At 40.7% G+C, this 20,578-nt stretch overlaps 1 protein-coding gene across 4 annotated transcripts in view; it reads right to left on the reverse strand.

Annotated features, from left to right (window-relative positions):
- ACSL4 (acyl-CoA synthetase long chain family member 4) overlaps positions 1-20,578 on the reverse strand; it is an 88,291-nt gene that overhangs the window by 40,413 nt on the left and 27,300 nt on the right. Inside the window, exons 2-4 of one of the 4 annotated variants that reach the window (XM_047843757.1) lie at positions 15,326-15,376; positions 1,368-1,895; positions 947-1,124 (exon numbers count right to left, since the gene is read on the reverse strand). In XM_047843757.1, coding sequence (XP_047699713.1) covers positions 947-1,124; positions 1,368-1,718 — 529 coding nt within the window. In that variant the 5' untranslated portion in view covers positions 1,719-1,895; positions 15,326-15,376. Of the gene's footprint in view, positions 1-946; positions 1,125-1,367; positions 2,122-15,325; positions 15,377-20,578 lie in introns of those variants that run through there. The other 3 variants (XM_047843760.1, XM_047843761.1, XM_047843759.1) reach the window with 3 other exon arrangements.

Consider the following 20,578-nt stretch of genomic DNA (forward strand, 5'->3'; position numbering starts at 1 on the left):
TTCAGACTGAGGATCTCAAGTCTGAATCATGTTCTCACTCCTCCTAGGGAGTTTTTTAAGTGGGCCCAACGTCCACGCTGATTAGTGACCTCTAAGCCTTAACTGGGTGGCCAAGGAGATCTAGTCTTTAGGAGCTACCAGAGAAAGGAAACATGGACTGAAACCAGGACCAGTTAGTATCAAAGGACATCTGCTACACCTAGATCGGATTGGAAATTCAGCTCTAGGCTCGTAACCAAAACAGCAACGTGGGTAAGAAGAGCCACTTTTCACAAGGTATTATTTATTGAAGTTGGGTGATGGGTACATAGGGGATCATTTCATATTCATTTTTGTTTGCCTGAAATTCAAACTCCTGATTCCTACACTACACCTGTAGTGTTCTACCTCATTCAGTAAATAACTTAGTGCCTAGCACACGACAGGCACTATTCTGGACTTAGAATTTTTTTAAACCATTTCATGCACCATTGCAAAAACAAATGTTTGTGAAGCAGGAAGACACCCAACTTTACTTTCTGGCCAACATATCTAATGTGCTCATTTCACACGTAAAACAGAATGAGTCAAATGAGATGCCCTGGACATGAAGCAACAAATTAGAATTATCCTAAGCAATGGTATTTTTGTTTTTAATCATTATTTTGTGTGTCACTTCCTAAAAAACACCCCCAGGTCCCAAATATTTCAGGTACAATTCACTTCCAATTGAAAAGCAAAATCCTAAATTCTATCCATTCAGCTGCCAACTAATTCCCACGCTAGCTCTTAGAAATTAATAGGCATTATCAGATATCTTTTAACTACAATACGTACTGCTTTATGGATACAATGGATGCAGAAAAATTGCTAAAGAACACCTACCTTGAAAACAATAAGGTTGCAGGACAATTTCACATGTTACTAAAACCCTTTCTGTCCCCCTTCAAAAACACAAGGCACTTACGAGGGAAGTTGTACTTAAAGCAGGTCTGTGCCGCAATCATCCATTCGGCCCTGGTCTCACAGAAAATGGCAATAGTGTTCTTTGGTTTTAGTCCCAATGCAGTGAGTCCACTACCAAAATTATTCACTCTGCGGTTCACTTCGAGATAGCTCATCCACTTATAAGTCCCAAGAATTAACTGTTAAGGAGAGACATTCTCTGAATATTAGTACATTCAAGCAAGCAATTAAAATACCATTCAAAGTGTAGCGCTCTAAAATTGCCTTTAAGTGAATATACAGAAGCCATGAGCACCTTCTGAGAATTTGTTATGCAGCATATTTAAATGGAATGGCAGCATATTTAACATGCATTTGATTTATGATAAAGTAAAAACATACCTTCCCCTTAAAACAAATTAAAAAGCACAGAAATGCTATACCTTCTTAAAAACCTTTCCATTTGGCTGCATTTCATTTTCTTCACTTAGGATCTCTCTGGTCCCAAGGCTGTCCTTCTTCCCAAACTTGGACACAGCATGATCAAATAACTTATCCAGAGTGTCTGCTCCAGGGATGTCTATGACAGCTAGCGAGTCGAAGTGCGTGACAGAGCGATATGGACTTCCAGGTGTGTCTGAAGTGGGCTTAGCTTTTATTCTCTTTGCCATAGCGTTTTTCTTCTTCGCATTGGTAAGAAAATACCATGGAATAAATATAAGGGCACTGTATATTGTTATTAACAAGTGGACAGGCAGCAAAATAATGGTGAGCACGTTTAGCCTAAGTTTCATAGTGGCAAGGCTTCTACAATGGTGTTTATTTCTTGTTATTCTTTGGCTGCAGAAAGCCTTATTTTGCTGAAGAAGGCAATAATGGAAGCAGCAGTAAGAGGAGTATAGCCAAGGCAGTTCAATTTTAATGATACAGATAAAAGTTAGTAATCTTTGGAAGCCGACAATAAAGTACACCTGTAGGTGAAGACAATGAACCAGGCAGAGAGCAGGAAAAAAAAAAACAAAAACAAAACAAAAGAGTATTAACAAGTTGATAGCAACATTGATTTAAATACTCAGGTCTTCAGTAGTTTATATAATTGATTTGATACAGCAAGTTGAAATAACTGGTCTGAAAGACTGGCATTTTCCATTTTAATCATTATTACCATAAACTTCTCAATTTATTTATTTTTTTGGTTTTTAGGTATATTCTTTTTTTTTTTAATTTTTTTTCAATGTTTATTTATTTTTTGGGGGACAGAGAGAGACAGAGCATGAACGGGGGAGGGGCAGAGAGAGAGGGAGACACAGAATCGGAAACAGACTCCAGGCTCCGAGCCATCAGCCCAGAGCCTGGCGCGGGGCTCGAACTCACGGACCGCGAGATCGTGACCTGGCTGAAGTCAGACGCTTAACCGACTGCGCCACCCAGGCGACCCTTTTAGGTATATTCTGCCCATCACTCTGCAAGTCACTTGAGTGACACTACTTTAATGAGTACACGAATGCACGGATGTGATATTTCAGCTTGGCTAAACTTCGGGAATGCCAATGATGAGGTTTCTCTTAAGTATGCCCATGTGAACCAGGTAGTTTTAAACAGGAATGGGTTTTGTAGCCCAAAGGGGAGAAATCCACCAGTTTAAGGCTTACTTCTCAATGCTTAACCCAGAGATACTATTCTGAGTTCCTCATCAAGGTAAATTTCTGCGGTAATGCTATGCATTATCTCCAGTCCCCCAAAGTGGAACAATACAATCATATAATCATTTCCTAAGTGTCCGTTTTGTGCTCAAAATTGCACCCATGGCCTTGGAGGAGGAGGAGTCAGAAAGAGGTCCGAAGTAGTGTAAGTCCCGGCCTTCGCTCATTACCAGTTACCACTAATGAGGCCATCTGCACACAAGACAGAGCCAGTGTTTTTCAAACGTTTTGGAGGGAGAGGGGTGGCGAAACAAACCACTCCTTTGAATAAAAACTCCTGCCAACGTCCCACACATGCAAGCAAAGTGGAACTGCTCTGGCTGAACCCAGGGGTGAAGTGTGCCGAGTCCCACCCCGGACTTCCTGGAAGCGTGCTCCCAAAGTGCCCACCGAAGCATTTCCAGTGAAAAGCCTGCTGGAAACACCTAAGTGCTGTGGCATGCGGTACAAACAATGTGACAGACATCGTGAGGAAGTGCAAAACGGCCAGCAGTAACTAAGGGGAGCTCTGTGAAGAGTAGACTTTTAAAGTGGACCTGATGTTGGGGATCTGGAAAATTAAGGAGAAAGAATGGAGAGCATTCCGGGCAGGGAAACCACATGGCAAGATGCAGAGGTAGGAGTGAAAGAGCTTTGGGAGAGTGGGAGTGCCCATAAGGACACTAGACTGACTGGGGCATAGAGCGAGTACATGTTGGCTAAATAGGCTACGGGTAGTGCAGGATCTGACAAATCAGACCAAGTAATTTTGATCTGATTGAATCAGACAGAAAACTGGGGGCCTCTGCAGGTCAGAAACAGAGTGCCAATTGGAAAGGAATGGCAGAACCGGCCTCAGGGATGATTATAACTCACAGGGAGCTTGCCTTCAGCTGAGAAAGCTATTTTGGTGAGTGGAAGAGTATTTCAGCGATAAAAATTAAAATAAGTTTGCTTTGGGACACCTGGGTGGCTCAGTCGGTTAAGCATCTGGCTTTGGCTCAGGTCACGTTCTCACAGCTTGTGGGTTTGAGCCCGTGTCGGGCTCTGTGCTGATAGCTCAGAGCCTGGAGCCTGATTCGGATTCTGTGTCTACGTCTCTCTCTGCCCCTCCCTCACTCATGCTCTTTCTATCTCTGTCAAAAATAAATAAACATTAAAAAAGTTTTAAATAATAGTTCACTTTGAGGAGACAAATTGAATGAAGCCCGTCCTTCTGCAACTCTGGTGGAACCTATTGCACCCAGGACAGTTGTTTGTTTTAACACCAATTACCATGAAGTGGTTACCTAAATCCTGCCTCCACTTTAGTTCATGCCCTGCAACCTAGTGGGGCAAGATGAGCAAGAAACTACAGGAACAAAGACCTGGGTTTCAGTCTCTATCTCTGTCACTAAGTGGCTGTGGAAGCTTGAGCCAAACAAGCTATCTGAGCTTAAAATCAAACTAGATTGGTAGCCCTTAACTTCTTAGAGGTGATGGACCCTTTTGAGAATCCAACTGCGACCTATAAACCCAAGATATGCAAAAGGGTCTATGTGATTTTAGGGGGTTTGTGAGTTCCCTAAAATCCATCCATAAACCCCAAAGGGTGACACCAACTCTGAACTAAGAACTGCTGGCTTATATGATTTCCTGGGGTCCTTCTGACTTTAAATTTTGGGATTTACCCTACCTAGAAATTGCTGCCTTGGTCTGACAAGTCGGGTCATTCATCTCTTCAAAACTAGGTATGTCAAGTGTCCATCATGGTGTCTGGTCCTCAATATGCAAGATCCCCTCTAACAATCCTCCATCATTCATTTCACGATGACTCAAATCCACAATAATCTTTCCTTTTTCTAACTTCCTACATCACTTGAAATGTCTCCCACTCATTTCAATCCTTGATTATAGTACGGATATTCTAAACATCTAAGCCCCTAAGTCCACAGCAAGGACCAGTAGTTCTCAACCTGATCAAACCCAACACCTTTTTCTTAGAACAAATATTCTGTAATACTCTCTTATCAATCTTGAAAGGTAGTCATATATGATAACCCACTTACATACATAATTTTAAAAAATAATTCCTTACTGGTAATAGAAAGGAGTACCAAAAGGAAATTAATTTAAGACACAACAATACTTACTTCGATACATAAATTGTCAGAGACAGTACCAGAAGTCCCCCCAAAAAAGTCTCTGAATTGATATTATGCCCTAATGAGTACCACCTGACCTTCAATTGAGACATTGTCAGACTTGGGGCTGAAGATATATGGACAGCTTTTGAAGGGTTTATAATCGAATTGTATTAGTTGCATTATACATTTTTATTAATCTTTTACACATATTTGCCTTAAGGCTCAGAAGTAGGGCAATGTCTTTTGCTTAATCCTCGTAATACAGAGACACATTGGTGTAAACACACACACACAACACAACACATACACAGCAGACAAGCCTCAAAGAACATTCAGGTGAGGAGAGCTCTGAGACATCAGTTAGTTCAGGTGTTTTCAAATTCTTTCTGGTGGTGATGAGGGGGGCCTGGGTCATCCACTGGAATAAAATCTTATATGAACATGAAAATACAAAGGTAGATAGATAGATAGATAGATAGATAGATAGATAGATAGATAGATAGATAGATAGATAGATAGATAGATAGATAGATAGATAGAAAGGAAAACGCAGAGCTGCTTTGGGAGGGGAGGACTGACAGCCCCTGACAGGACTCCTTGGAACCCCCGGTTCAGCTGAATGTTTGAACCACTGGCGTTTTCAGTGAATGAGTGACAGCTGAGGCCCGTCCCCTGGTCAGTTGCTCATTCAAGCCAGCCTCTGCCCAGCGTCGCCTGTCATCTGAAAATCTTTCCTTGCCAAAGGTTTTCCAGGGTTACATTCAGGTCTATTGATAAATTGATTTCAAGAAAAGAAGAAAACACCTACTCTGTGTAAGTTTTGAGCCCTTAGTACAAAGATGAGTAAAGCACACATACCTCAATCATTTACATGCATTACATATGTGTTCATATGTATGGTAGGGGGCAGGGAGATCAGTTCACAAATACATAGAAAATGTAGAATGTAATATATCCCATAAGAGGGGTTCCTGGCTGGCTCAGTTGGAAGAGCATACAACTCTTGGTCTTGGGGTCATGAATTCAAGCCCCACGTTGGGTGTAGAGATTACTAAAAAAAACCAAATACTAATAAACTTTTTAAAATGTGTGTGTGTGTGTGTGTGTGTGTGTGTGTACATACACCTCCAGTAAGAACAAAAGGCTAAACATATTCAAGGGGGGGAACTGCATCAGTTTTGGGGGAAAAAGAGATGAAGGAGGAAGTAGAACCAGCTGGAAAGATTTCACAAAAACCATAGTAGTTGAGATAGGTAGGTTTTCAAAAGGAAAAGAAAAAGAGTGGAGAATGAGGACAGTCCTATCAGAGAGAACAAATGGATGAGCAAATGGATGGAAGCAGAACAGCGCAGGATGGAGGTAAGAACCGGCCAGTAGGGTAGCAGGTGCCTGATGCTTTCCATGTAAGATCCTGCTCCACTTTGGGGATCTAAGTCAATGAGAAAACTGCATTTTTTCAGAGCCAACTTCACTAGCATGTAGCTCTACTGTAAGAGTCACATGCGTATGATGATTTAGCAACTCAAGATTCACCCCCTGGCTATCGCATTACGGGGATATGTCCTCTGCAGAAGAGAAAGGCTGAGTTCCTGGGTGGTAAATGGGTTAAACCGAGGTGGGAGATCTGGGTCTGACCTCGTATGTGCTATGAAGTGTGACTCTGAACAGGTAATATGAACTCTCACAAGCTCTGCATCTCTGTCTCAGCTCATGTATAAAACAGGAATACTGCTTGTGCTATTTGGTGGCATTGTTGGAAGAATCCTTCCTCATGGCCAGCTTACATTCCATGGGCAATAATAATCAGTCTCTGGAATACCCTCTCGAGTTTCTGGCCCCTCTCCCATTTTGTTGTACTTCTTCAGCTAAACTACACCCGGGCTGAATCCAATCCTCCACTGAAGTGTGCACCTGCACCCATGCAGCTGAATTTGGCTAGAAAAAAAACGGACGTGCTGAGCGTCCCCCCTTCACCCCTATTTGAGAAGGACCTGGTGGTGCTGCTCCACTGACTCTTCCCTCACCCACCCCGTTAATTTTCCCTGCTTGACTGAATCGTTCCCATAAGCATCGTAACAGGCTATTACCTCTGTCACTTTAAAAACCATTCCCTCTGGGGCGCCTGGGTGGCGCAGTCGGTTAAGCGTCCGACTTCAGCCAGGTCACGATCTCCCGGTCCGGGAGTTCGAGCCCTGCGTCAGGCTCTGGGCTGATGGCTCAGAGCCTGGAGCCTGTTTCCGATTCTGTGTCTCCCTGTCTCTCTGCCCCTCCCCCGTTCATGCTCTGTCTCTCTCTGTCCCAAAAATAAATAAACGTTGAAAAAAAAATTAAAAAAAAAAAAAAACCATTCCCTCTCTCGGAAGCTCTTCTCTGGCCCCAGCCCCCTTTCTTCTCTTCGGGACTCCTTGAGAGTTGCCTACACTCTTCATCTCCCAGTCCTTTCCCCCTATTTCCTCCGGAACCTACTACTCAGGCTTTTACACACTACCACTCCACAAAAGTGCTCTGATTGAGGGCCCCAATGACTTCCATGCCATCACATCCCAAGGTCAGTTAAGGCTCCCACTTCTCCCTTGATTCATCAGCAGACTTTGACACAGCTGCCCCCTCTGTTCCTCACTGAAACAACTTCACTTGGCTTCCAGGAGACCACAGTTCTTCCAGTTTTCTCCTGACTTCTCTCGCTGTTCCTTCTCAGTCTTCTTTGCTGCTTCTTCCTCATCTCCCTGACCTCTAAATGCAACAGTCCTCAGTCCCTGCCCCTCCTCTTGTCTTTCTCTCCACCCATGCCATGGGGATCCCATTTAGTCCCATAGCTTCAGATAGCATATATATACGGTGATGACTTCCAATTTTTTTTTTAATTTTTTTTTTCAACGTGTATTTATTTTTGGGACAGAGAGAGACAGAGCATGAACGGGGGAGGGGCAGAGAGAGAGGGAGACACAGAATCGGAAACAGGCTCCAGGCTCTGAGCCATCAGCCCAGAGCCCGACGTGGGGCTCGAACTCCCGGACCGGGAGATCGTGACTTGGCTGAAGTCGGACGCTTAACCGACTGCGCCACCCAGGCACCCCGATGACTTCCAATTTTTTCCCCCTAGCCTGGAGGTCTTCCTTAAACACCAGATTTGTCAATCCAACTTCTTCCTCAACAGATCCCTATCAGTTAAATACCTCAGACTTAATATGGTCCAAGTGGAGCTGCTGATCATCTGGCCTCACACCTGCTCCGCCCAGTCTTGCCCATCTCTGTAATTCCAGTCACTCTGACCAAAAAAAAAAAAACCCTTAGAGATTCATTTCCACTCTTCTTTCTCACACATTCCACACCGATCAGCAGCAAATCCTACCAGCTCTGACAAGACACATACCCAGTTGAACTGCTTCCCGCCACTTCCACTGCTACTGTACTGGTTTCAGCCACTATCATCGCACCTGAATAAATGCATTTGCCCATCTGATCTCCCTGCCTCCACTTTTATAACACATTCTAAACTCAGCAGCCAGAGTGCTCTGCTGCAAATGTAAGGTTGATTATGTCATTGCTCTGCTCAAAACCTTTCAAAGGATCCCCATAGGACCCCCTCAGTCCTCACTCTACCCAATGAGACTATGTGATCTTTCCTCTATCTCTGAAATTTCTGACTTCCTCTCCTACGCTTTCCCCTGGCTCATTCTGTTATAGTTCTACCTGTTACTTGCTGTTTCTGAAACACATCAGGCATGACCCTGCCTCAGGGCCTTTGTACACACTATTCTCTCTGCCTGGAATGTTCTTCCAAGATACCTGCATAGCTTATTCTCTCAACACCTTTTTGTCTTTACTGAGATACCACCTTCTCCAGCCATCCGAAAATTGCACCCCAACAACCTGCAGTCCCTTTCTCACTCTGTTCTTCTCCTTAGTACTTATCACCAATATGACATATGCTTTCTTCTTCATATTTATTATTGACATCCCCATTAGAACATAAGCTCCATGAGACAGGGTTTACAGTTTGCTGCTGAACCCACAGTGATTACTGTGGTCTTTCCAAGCATTAGCAGTTCAATAAATTCGTTGACTGAAAATAAGAATATACATGGAACTACTCTAAAATAATAAAGTAAAAATGTATGCAAGGACCACAGCCTGAAGACAACCAACCTTAGTCATCTTTAAAAAAGAAAATCACTCTCTATGTCAAGAATAAATAAAACATTTAAAAAAAGAAGAAAAAGAAAATCAGGGGGTGCCTGGATAGCTCAGATAATTAAGCTTCCAACTTCGTCTCAGGTCATGATCTCACAGTTTGTTGAGTCAAGCCCTGCATCAGGCTCTGTGCTGACACCTGGTAGCCTGGAGCCTGCTTCAGATTCTGTGTCTCCCTCTCTCTCTGCCCCTTCCCCCCTCACATTGTCTCTCTGTCTCTCTGTCTCTCTGTCTCTCTCTCTCTCTCTCTCTCTCTTTCTCTCTCTCATAAACATTTAAAAAAATTTTAAATCACTTGTCCATGCCAACATTCTATGAGAGGGTATCCTGTTAAAATCTGTGCTAATTATAATAAATTTGAACATGTTCTTAGTCACTTAATAGAAAATATGGGGACGCTTGGGTGGCTCAGTTAAGCATCCAACTCTTTATTTCAGCTCAGGTCATGATCTGACTGTCATGAAATCAAGCCCTGCATCAGGCTCCATGCTAGGTGTTGAGCCTACTTAAGATTCTCTCTCCCTCTCAAAAAAAAAAAAAGTGTAAATCTGCCTGTTGCACAGAAGTGAAAGATTGCTGTTACAAAAGCCTGAAGTCTTGGGGCAGCTGGGTGGCTCAGTCAGGTAAGACTCTAGATTTTGGCTCAGATCATGATCTCACAGTTCTTGTGTTCGAGCTAGGCATGGGGCTCCACGCTGGCAGTGTGGAGCCTGCTTGGGATATTCTCTCTCTGTCTCTCTCTCTCTGTCTCTCTCTCTCTCAGCCCCTCCCCAGCTCACTCACTCTAAGGAAATAAACTTAAAAAAAATATAAAGAAAAGCATGAAGGCTACACAATTGGTACTACGTGCTTTTTCACCAATGCCTTTCACAAAGGTATGCTGTGCTTACATGTATGAAGAGTGATACTGCTGCCCTACCAGAGGACATGAACTCTCAGCTGTGCTTCCTTGAAATCAAGTAATTCACTTCTATGGCAACCAGGAAAGGGAAGGCCATCCTTTTCAGTCACAAAATAATTCACTGTCCCTGCTGATGTTTACCGTTCCACATGGAAATCAGATTAATAACTACATACTGAGCATTTACTATGGGCTAGGCACCACGCTTGATCCTTTAGATGCATTATCTCATTTAATCCTTCAGGAAACCCCTTTGAGGTAGTCCCCTCATTTTACTGATGAGGCAACTGTCTCAGAGAGATAATATGCCCAAGGTGACACAGCAAAGCAGGGATTTTGACCCAGGTCTAATAGATTTTAAAGTCTATGCTTTCAGCTATACTGTCTGTGACCCTGATCATACTGGTATAATCCAAATAGGTGAGAGTGACAAACCTTGTGTATGAAGAAATCCTGGCAGCAGTTTTGAGCACTGATCTGTCCTAAATCCTAAGGCATTTTTATGGGTGGGGAAAAAAAGCCCTTTAGGCATCTAGTAAGTCCTAGAAGTCTTAGTGGAAAATCAGATAAAATTTTCTTTTACTTTTTGTCCTGAGGTCAAGTTTAATGTTAAGTATTTCATTCCAGTTACTTCAAACGCTCTCAGATAGTTAGGTTAAAACACAAAAGCATTAGTGATACATTTAAGCTTTAGCATATGCAAAGTAAACACATACTACATATTGATTAAAATCTGAATTTAAAAGAAGAAATCATCTCCCCCAGAAGCATGTGACACAACATCAATTTAATAATTAAAGAGAAAAACTCATAAACTGAAGTCGATTAATGCCAAGACATTTTTTTTTCAGAAGTTTGAGAAAATGGAGTAAACCAAGCAAGGACCCATGCATTTGCCAACCTGAAATACGCAATAAGGACAAATTAACTTCACCTGTCCTTGCACAGGACTTTATCAAAATGTAAAAGGCATCAATTTGAAAACCAACAATGAACTGTGTGAGTGCTACTTGAAGAAATCACATTTTCAAGTCACATGTTATTTAAGGATAATTTAAATACCAAATAAAGAAACAAGTTGCCTTCTGAAAAGGAGTAGCCATATGCACTAAACATTAAATCAGGAAACAATTATAAAATTTCAAAGAGATTAAACAGATAAAGCGTACCTGTGGCTCTTTAAAAGATCATATTTCTACACAGATGTTGCATCACCAAGACTTTTGTAAAGGGGTGGAGTGCTTTTTTTAAAATCCTAGTTTCTTTCACACATTCTTTAAAAAGTTCCAAACGATATTAACATACAGGAGAAAGCTCAAATACAATGTTAAAAGAATAGCTGCATTTGGTTAATGAAATCAAACTTTACAGGAGCTATATTACAATAGAATTCACTTAATATTTTAATAGTGAAACTTTAAAAATATTACTGTTTTAAGAAAATAAAAGGCATTAAAAGAGTAGCTAGTAGGATCTTTTGCTGTTAGTCTGCAAGACTGAATCATCTTGTGAAAGATATATTCATCAGCCCCTTGTAAGTCTCACCTGATTCAAATTGACAGACCAATCTAATCAATATGGCATAATCTGTACAATCAAGCTTTAAATCCGATACATAGCAATTAGAAGAATACATTTGAAAACTGAAAAAGCAAAACAGAAACAAAGACCTAGGGTGAACATATACATGCCCTATCCCAACTCACTGCACCTGTGCCTAGCAAGCTATTTTTTTTTTTTTTTTTTTTTTTTTTTTTTTTTGATCAGCAGCGTCTCACAACTATGACTGATCTTTGGGTGCGTCTCTAACAAGATTAACCAAGCCTGTCTACTTCATCACCTGGAGAGTTATTAACTCCTGAAGTCGCCATCCTGCCAGTCTCTTCCCAGCTTTTCCCAGCAAAGAAAGCACCTCAGCTGCCATGTTGAAGATGCTCTTTCACACTGCAGCAAAAGTTCCCTCCCATAATGCCTTAAGAACATCCCCAGCATGCATCAGATTATGTTTTTTCTAGGTCATAGGATCTTGTAATTGGGATCCTATCTATATGTGTTGAAATAAGGTGATCTAATGTGTTGAAATGAGGAGATCTGGGAGCCAATGTTGCTGCCTACACATTTCACATACATTGTGTAATTATATATCTATTCCCCATTTTAAGTGATCATCACACACTTGATTTTTAAATATTATGAAGCTTTCAAAAGTCAGGAGTTGGTTGTATGGATTTTACCCAAAGCTTGCATTTAAGGAATTGTGAGGATAAACCATGTTAGTAATGGCCACATACTGACGAAGCATGATGTTACCATCCAACTTTATCAGACACCTGGAAAAGGGAAGAAAAACTAAGTTCCGAGAGGTACATGTTTGGAGAAACATAAAAAAGGGTTCAGTGCCATAAAGGGTGAGTAGATAGCACAGTGCCCATTTCAATGTTCTGCAGCTACTGCTGAAAATTAACTGCTACAGATCCCTGTAAACAAAACCTTGCTGCTGAATTAGGGGGCGCATCGCACCGTGGCGTAGCCTTTAATTTTGTCTGTAAAGTCTTCTATTGCCTAGGTAATTTTTCTCCAAAGGAACACAGTTATGGTTTTAACAGATGCTAATAAAAATAATTGGGTTACAGAACTTCACTTTAAATTAGGGGAGCCTGGGTGGCTCAGTCGGTTGAGCATCCAACTGCAGCTCAGGTCATGATCTCACAGTTCATGAGTTTGAGCCCCACATTGGACTCTGTGCTGACAGCTCAGAGCCTGGAGCCTGCTTCGGATTCTGTGTCTCCCTCTCTCTGCTTCTCTCTCTCTCTCAAAAATAAATAAACATTAAAAAAATTTTAAAAATCAAATTAACTTAGTTATAATAAATGTATTTTGTCCAAGTGAAAGTTACACAGACTGTATCTCCTGTCATGTTACCTACTTGTCAACAATAAAGTAATACAAACCACAAGTATAGATTACAAAAAAAAATCTGTGACCAGCAGTAATACTCCCATAGTAATAACTTTGTGTAGCAGGGAGAATTTTGCAACTATACCTTTTTTGCCACATGACTTACCCTCCACATTTGCTAGAGGAGCCAGTCTAACAGGTTAGTTCTTTGTTAATGTAGTTACCCAGTACTTTATACTGTTAAAAATTATGCAACAATGTAATCTTTATTTCTTACAAAATGGCCAAATAAGTCACTAAAATTCAACCCCATGGCCACCATGTGAAACTGGATGACCCTGTTTTGTTTTTTTTAAAGCTCACTCTGCTCTTCAGTATTAAATACATCTTTATAAGTGAGACTAATAAAAGAACTCAAAGACTGATCAATCTGTTGAAGACTGAAATCCTGTAACCATTCAGTCAACTCTCAAATATTAGCACTGGTAAAGAGAAGGGCACAGATATTCCAAAGACAGATCATTCAAAATGTATATTATGGGGGGTGGGGTGCCTCACATTTTAGAAATTAAAAAAATTATTAACTAAAGCATGTATTTATGAAGCTAAATACAAGAAGCCATGGAAAAGTACTCATAGAGTCAATGTCTCCATACTAGGGATGAGGAATACTTTCCATTCTGCTCTCTTCACGTTCATTTGTTTACCTGGCCCATGCATGTTTCACTAAGGTGAGGGAGGGAGGGAAATGGAATTCGGTATTTCTGTTTTGAAGTGTATTTTGGGATAAGCAAGGCCAAGCTCTGCCAACTGAAGAGGAGTCTCTAAAGTGTCAAAGACACTCCCAAGAACCCGTACACACTCCTGAACACAATTGGCCTTATGTTTCTGCTAATGCTTTTTGGCAACTCCCACTCTTTGCCTTGGTAGTTTTTTCTCTTACCTATCTAGATGGGCTGTAGGCCGATTGCTATAAATGTTTATCTATGTTTGCAGTGTGTGTGTGTGTGTGTGTGTGTGTGTGTGTGTGTGTGTGTGCGTGAGAGAGAGAGGGAGAGAGAGAGAGAGAGAGAGAAGTAGGGAGGGAGAGAGAAAGGAAACAAACTCTCTGTGGATAAATAAACTATACAAGTCTGAATACTACTGCCCTCACAATGGAACCACAGTCTATTTCCCAAAGGAAACACTAACCTCACTGGTATCTTACTTCTTTGATCAATCCCGGCGTAGTGTGCTAAGTAGCTGAATTCAGAGACAGTGAATTCAGGTCTGCTTATGAAAATTTCTGGCCGCGCTTAAGGTTTTTCTAATGCAAACTAATAATCGGTCGACTTTAGCACTGAGCTGTACCAGAACATCAAGTCTTGAATTTCTTTACACTTGCAATTCAAAAATAGTGATTAGCACATGAAAACTACCAGTTCGTCTGTTTCAAGTTTATAACCTATTATAATTAAAGCGATTCGTAGAAAAGACCAGAAATACAAGAGAGGCAGCATCGTATACAGGGTTTTGGTCCTGGTTCAGCAGCTTGCTGAACTGTAAGACCTGGAACAAATTAAATAACTTCTTGTCTGTTTCCTCATCTGTAAAATGAGAAAGCTGGGTTCTTATTTTAAGATATCACAGACCACTAAGTTTTTGAAACAAAAAAAGGATGGTGAGAGAAATAACACAGCTGCCTTTTTTTTTTTTTTTTTGGCCAGGTATGGACATTTAAAAAAACAAAACAAAACAAAACAAAACCCTACCATTTGCTATCACCATCATTTCATAGAAGATAGAATGTATTTAATCCCCCAAATTAGATGGACAGATCTTATAATAACAAGTAATCGTGTAAATGGGAAGAGTTTAGCTTTAAGAAACAAATGGCCCATTGTCCTTACTCTCCTCACTTCACCGTGGACCAATAAAAACTCTTCACTGACCAGCATTTGTCTGAAAATCAATGTTTGGGAAATACTAGACTAGATAATTTTCAACGTCCAAGACTCAAACACTGTGATTCTAATTTAAGTGCTCTGTTGTATTTCTTTGATTCCATGCTATGGTCTAGAGTAGATGCTTCAGCGAAGGAAGGACTAATACTTACAACTCTGAAAATCAGGAATATATTTAAGTCAGTTTTGAGAAACAGTAACTAGAATAAGGTTTAATTTATTAGGGAGGATATATGCTACTACAGATCTATCTTCATCAGTAATAATGAACCTCATTACAGATGAGGAAATTGATGCAAAGGGAAGCAAGATACCTTGTCAAAGACACTCAACAGCCTGTAAGCCTCAAGAGTCAGAACTGGAACTCCAATCTGTGAGTCCATGTTTTGGTATCACTCAAGGAAAAAGATTTTACTTAGATTTCAATTATCACCTCCCCTTTTATAAATGAGTGATGATGGTCTAAATTTTACAAGGTGTACAGGGTGAAAAGTTTTCCCACTTTACTTTTCCAAATCCTGCCTTTTTAAGACAAACATTGGCAGGGTTTTTCCACTACAAAATGAGTCAAGACACCTGTTAGTATGGTTAAAACTTAATTTTTTCCAAAAGCTGATAAAATTACAAAGTTAGAATTTTTAAAGAACAAATACTTACAGATTTCCTTTTTCTCTCAAGAAGAACACGTCTATCTTCTTTGATTTCAATCTGCAATAAAAGACAACGCTTATGGCTACAATGACATGAGAAAAGAACTCCTTTAAAAAAAAAACAAAACTCAAGTGCTGTTTTGCATTACCTGTGCACCTTAGCTCATGATGAGCCAGGTATCAAAGGAAAACCAAGAAATGACTAGAGATGATCTGGCTAGAAGTAATGCTATTAGAATCTCAGAAAAGTAATTGAGCCTGATTAAGAAACCGTAGTCAAAACTCTGTGGGGAAAAAATGGCAAGATTAAAAAATGAGTGGAGGGGGTATCTGGGTGGCTCACTCAGTGAAGCATCCAGCTCTTGATTTCAGATCAGATCATGATCTCGTGGTTCATGAGTTTGAGTCTGGGTGTCGAGCTCTGTGCTGACAGTGCGGAGCCTGCTTGGAATTCTCTCCCTCTCTCTCTCTCTCTCTCTCTCTGCCCCTCTCCCACTCTCTCTCTCTCTCTCTCTCTCACACACACACACACATACACACACTCTCTCTCTCTCTCTCTCCTCTGTCTCTCAAAATAAATTTTAAAAACTTTACAAAAATGGGCAGAGGAAATGAATAGACATTTTTCCGAAGACATACACATGGCCAACAAGCACATGAAAAGGTGCTCAACATCATTCATCATCAGGGAAATGCAAATCAAAACCACAAAGAGCTATCACATCACACCTGTCAGAATGGCTATCATCAAAAAGACAAGAGATAACAAGCGTTAGATGTGGAGACAAGAGGATGTGGAGAAAAGGGAAGCTTTGTGCACTGTTAGTGGGAATGTAAATTTGCACAGCCACTATGGAAAACAGTATGGATGTCGCATAAAAAGTTAAAAACACAACTATCCTATGATTCAGCAGTCCCACTTCTGGGTATATGTCCCAAGGAAATGAAAACAGGATAGCAAAAAGATATCTGCACTCCCATGTTTACCGCAGCATTATTCACAATGGCCGAGATATGGAAATAACCCAGGTGTCCGGCCAGTGGATGAATGGATAAAGATGTGGTGTGTGCATACATACAATGGAATATATTCAGCCATGATAAAGAAGGAAAGCCTGCCATTTGCAATGACCTGGATGGACCTTGAGGACATTATGCTTAGTGAGATAAGCCAGGCAGAGAAAGACATGTTGCATGATGTCACTCATATGTGGAATCTAAAAATTCCACGCCTAGGAACAGCATATAATGGTGGTTATCAGGAGTTGGTAGGGGGGTAGGGGAGACTGGCGAGGTGTTGTTAAAGGGTAAAAATTTGCAAACAGAAAATGAGTAAGTTCTGGAGATCTAATACACAACATAGTGATCATAGCCAACAAGACTGTGTCATACACTTCCAAACTTCAAAGAAACTAGATCTTAAATGTTCTCACCACCAAAAAGAAATGATAATTATGTGATGCAATAGAGGTGTCAGCTATAACTACAGTGGTAATCATAACAATATATAAATGTATCAAATCAACACGTACGCCCCGCACAATGTTATATGTCAATTGTATCTCAATAAAAAATTTTAAAGTAAAATAAAAAGAAAATGGCAAGAAGCAGGATTCATGCTCTTAACAGTTTTATTTGTACTTCTTATTCCCCCCCATCTCCCAAACAGGACAGGAGCCAAGTTCAGAGACAGAGACAAAGTGTGACCACAGAAAACTAGTCAATCTACCTAGATATCCCCACCCCCAAGTGCCTGCAGGCACCTAGCGATTTCCCCATAAAAACCCACAATGAATAATTTCCTTTAAACAGCAAAAGGTTCTTTCCAAATTAAAATACAGCCCTGGTCTAGGTAAAACCTACAGATATTTTCATCTTTCCTCAGTGAATATACAGATCAGTTTCATGATGTTCTTTCTTCAAGATGGATATGCCATGAAGATTTAAGGTCAGCTTGCAGCTGAAGATTAACATATTTTGTACAACACAGGAGACAAGGACTTACCATCTGAATACTCAGAATGGTAAAATAAGGTCCTTCAGTAATTTGACATTGCTTACTTATTGCACATTTCAACACTACTGGGGTATCCTAGGCACGATTATAATTTTGAAGAAGAAATGAGCTCTTATTTCCACGCAGTAGTACTTAAGCAGGACTTACTTAAGTAGGACTAAGAGAAGAACCCTTCAAAAAAAATTTGGCGGGGGGACCTGGCTGGCTCAGTCGGTTAAGCATCTAACTTCAGCTCAGGTCATGTTGTTGTGGTTCGTGGGTTCAAGCTGTGCTGACAAGTCAGAGCCTGGAGCCTGCTTCAGATTCTGGGTTTGCCTCTCTCTCTGCCCCTCCCCCACTCATGCTCTGACTCTTCCTGTCTCTCACAAAATGAATAAACATTAAAAAAATTTTTTGGGGGGGCGCCTGGGTGGCGCAGTCGGTTAAGCGTCCGACTTCAGCCAGGTCACGATCTCGTGGTCCGCGAGTTCGAGCCCCGCGTCAGGCTCTGGGCTGATGGCTCGGAGCCTGGAGCCTGTTTCCGATTCTGTGTCTCCCTCTCTCTCTGCCCCTCCCCCGTTCATGCTCTGTCTCTCTCTGTCCCAAAAATAAATAAACGTTGAAAAAAAAAATTAAAAAAAAAAAATTTTTTTTTAATCTAGATGCCCCAATGGAAGTCACAAACACCCTTGGGCCTAATCACCACACTAACAAGCTGGTATTAACTCAGTTCACTTTCTCCTTTGCTACCATCAGAGAACAATGAAGGGAAGGATGATATATATATACCAGGACCTATCAGTAACAGAGCATGCCTTTTGTTTGATAGAACTACTTTTCCAATGCAAGTGAATATCCACAATCTACTTTTGGGGAGAGGGTGCTGGGGACAGTGTTCAGTACATGTGTGAACACAGATGGTTAAGACTACTTACAAACAGAAGGCATGCTACTTAACATTTTCTTATTTTTCTCCCACAGGGCTAACGTTTGATATCAACACAAGTAAAGTAAATCTCCGCATATACATATTCAAGTCCAAAAAGCTCAGAAAGAGAATTATGGGGAGGGAAAACTTCCTATTTCTATATACAAATGGAGAGATTTCCCCCACAGATTAATTCAGGTAACTGATAAATGACAAAGACTAACCTTGCATAAAATCACTGAAAGACCTATGGGTGGCAGGGGGAGATACATTTCCAGTCTCATAGCCCTCCATCAATCGGGCAAGACAAAGCAACTCTAAGAGGTTCTTGAATATAAAAGATAGACTTTACTGCCTATAACTTTAATGGACATTTCTTTCATCACACAAAAAAAGCAACAGCTGCCCAGCAGATAAAAGGGAACTAAATCACATTTCCTAACATAGCCTAATTTTTTCTGTACAACAGAAAACCTGACCCTGAACTTAACCTCTCTCCTAGCCTCCCCCCTACAAAAATAGCATCCCATTATTAAAATAAATTGAAGAGATAATTTCATATAAAAGGACTAAGCAGATTGTCACCATGCAGGCTCTATTTACAAAGGACTCTGACTAGGAATGATCTAGCAGAAATTAGAATGCAAAGTTTGAACATACTTTTCAGTTCACATGTACACTCAAGTTTTTGTAACACAAGGAAGTTGGAAATCCTTCACAAGGCAAACTTTTAACAGAATACAGCATATAATATAGTTTATTTCCACTTAATGATCACCTGGTGAATGGAAAAAGAGAGAATACAGCTTCTAGAGTTTATCATCTTTCAATCAGGCAATGAGGCAGCCCTGAGAAAACCTTACTCACCGAATACCATGCAGCAAAACTGTGTCCATGCGGCTAATAGGACAGTGATTAAGGAAAAAGCAATACAAATACAAGGCAGTGCTGTTCAACTTCAGACAACCCTCATCTTTTGAGGCAGGCTTAAAAATAAACCATTAATGTGTTTAGTTTTTGCCCTCTTGCAAATAAGTTAGTCTGTTAGCCAGCATTTTGAGAACATTCTTCTAGAAGTAAAGTCAATACTGAACTTGTGATAACATCTGCTGTAAATGTTTAAACCATAAGGAATCTTCCTCCTATAATTGATATCTCAAGGACCCATCTTAGTAAGTTTAAAAGAGAATGTTTCAGAAAACAGTGGAAAATATTAACAAAGTTCTGAGCACTTGGTGTTCAAATCTAAAAGTAAATTCTGGTGAGTCCCTTATAAAACACTGTTCTAAGAAATGGTCTTGCTTCAAATAAATACATGTAAGCCACATATTAACAAGTGCTAGTGAATGAAAACTGCCATAGTAGAATACAGTTCAAAGGTTAGAAATGTTGAAATCAAGAAACAACACAGATACAAAACAGTACATATAACTCCATTATATACACATATTTGAGTGGGTAGATATTCATAGAAAAATTAGTAAGATATGTACCAAATATTAATGCTAGCTAGCTATTGCTGTGTGGTAGGATTACAGGTGAGTTCTATGTTTTAATATTTTCATATATATTCTTTGTGCTGATTTAATAGCTTCCAAAATTCCCATAAATGTTGTTTATTTCAAAAATGATTTCTAAAGAGTCATAAAGGAAAAAGAAAATGATATTTTTTTTAAACGTTTATTTATTTTTGAGACAGAGAGAGACAGAGCATGAACGGGGGAGGGTCAGAGAGAGAGGCAGACACAGAATCTGAAACAGGCTCCAGGCTCTGAGCTGTCAGCACAGAGTCCGACGCGGGGCTCGAACTCATGGACCTCGAGATTATGACCTGAGCCGAAGTCGGACGCCCAACTGACTGAGCCACCCAGGTGCCCCGAAAATGACATTTAAAACAGGCCTACATGACTGTCATAAGTCAATCAAACTACTAGAGAGCACTGCTCAAAATCTAAGCTACAGTACAATCTTTTCTTTTCCCTTTAAGAATATATTTGAGGGGCGCCTGGGTGGCGCAGTCGGTTAAGCGCCCGACTTCAGCCAGGTCACGATCTCGCGGTCTGTGAGTTCGAGCCCCGCGTCAGGCTCTGGGCTGATGGCTCAGAGCCTGGAGCCTGTTTCCGATTCTGTGTCTCCCTCTCTCTCTGCCCCTCCCCCGTTCATGCTCTGTCTCTCTCTGTCCCAAAAATAAATAAACGTTGAAAAAAAAAATTTAAGAATATATTTGAGTATGAGTGGTCCAAGAATCTAAAATGTTTCATAGGATCATAGGTCACTTGATTCACAAACAACTAAAACGTATTAAACAAATGTTATAACCTAAATAAAACGACCCA

Source organism: Prionailurus viverrinus, chromosome X (assembly GCF_022837055.1).
Source record: "Prionailurus viverrinus isolate Anna chromosome X, UM_Priviv_1.0, whole genome shotgun sequence".
Lineage (NCBI taxonomy): Eukaryota > Metazoa > Chordata > Mammalia > Carnivora > Felidae > Prionailurus > Prionailurus viverrinus.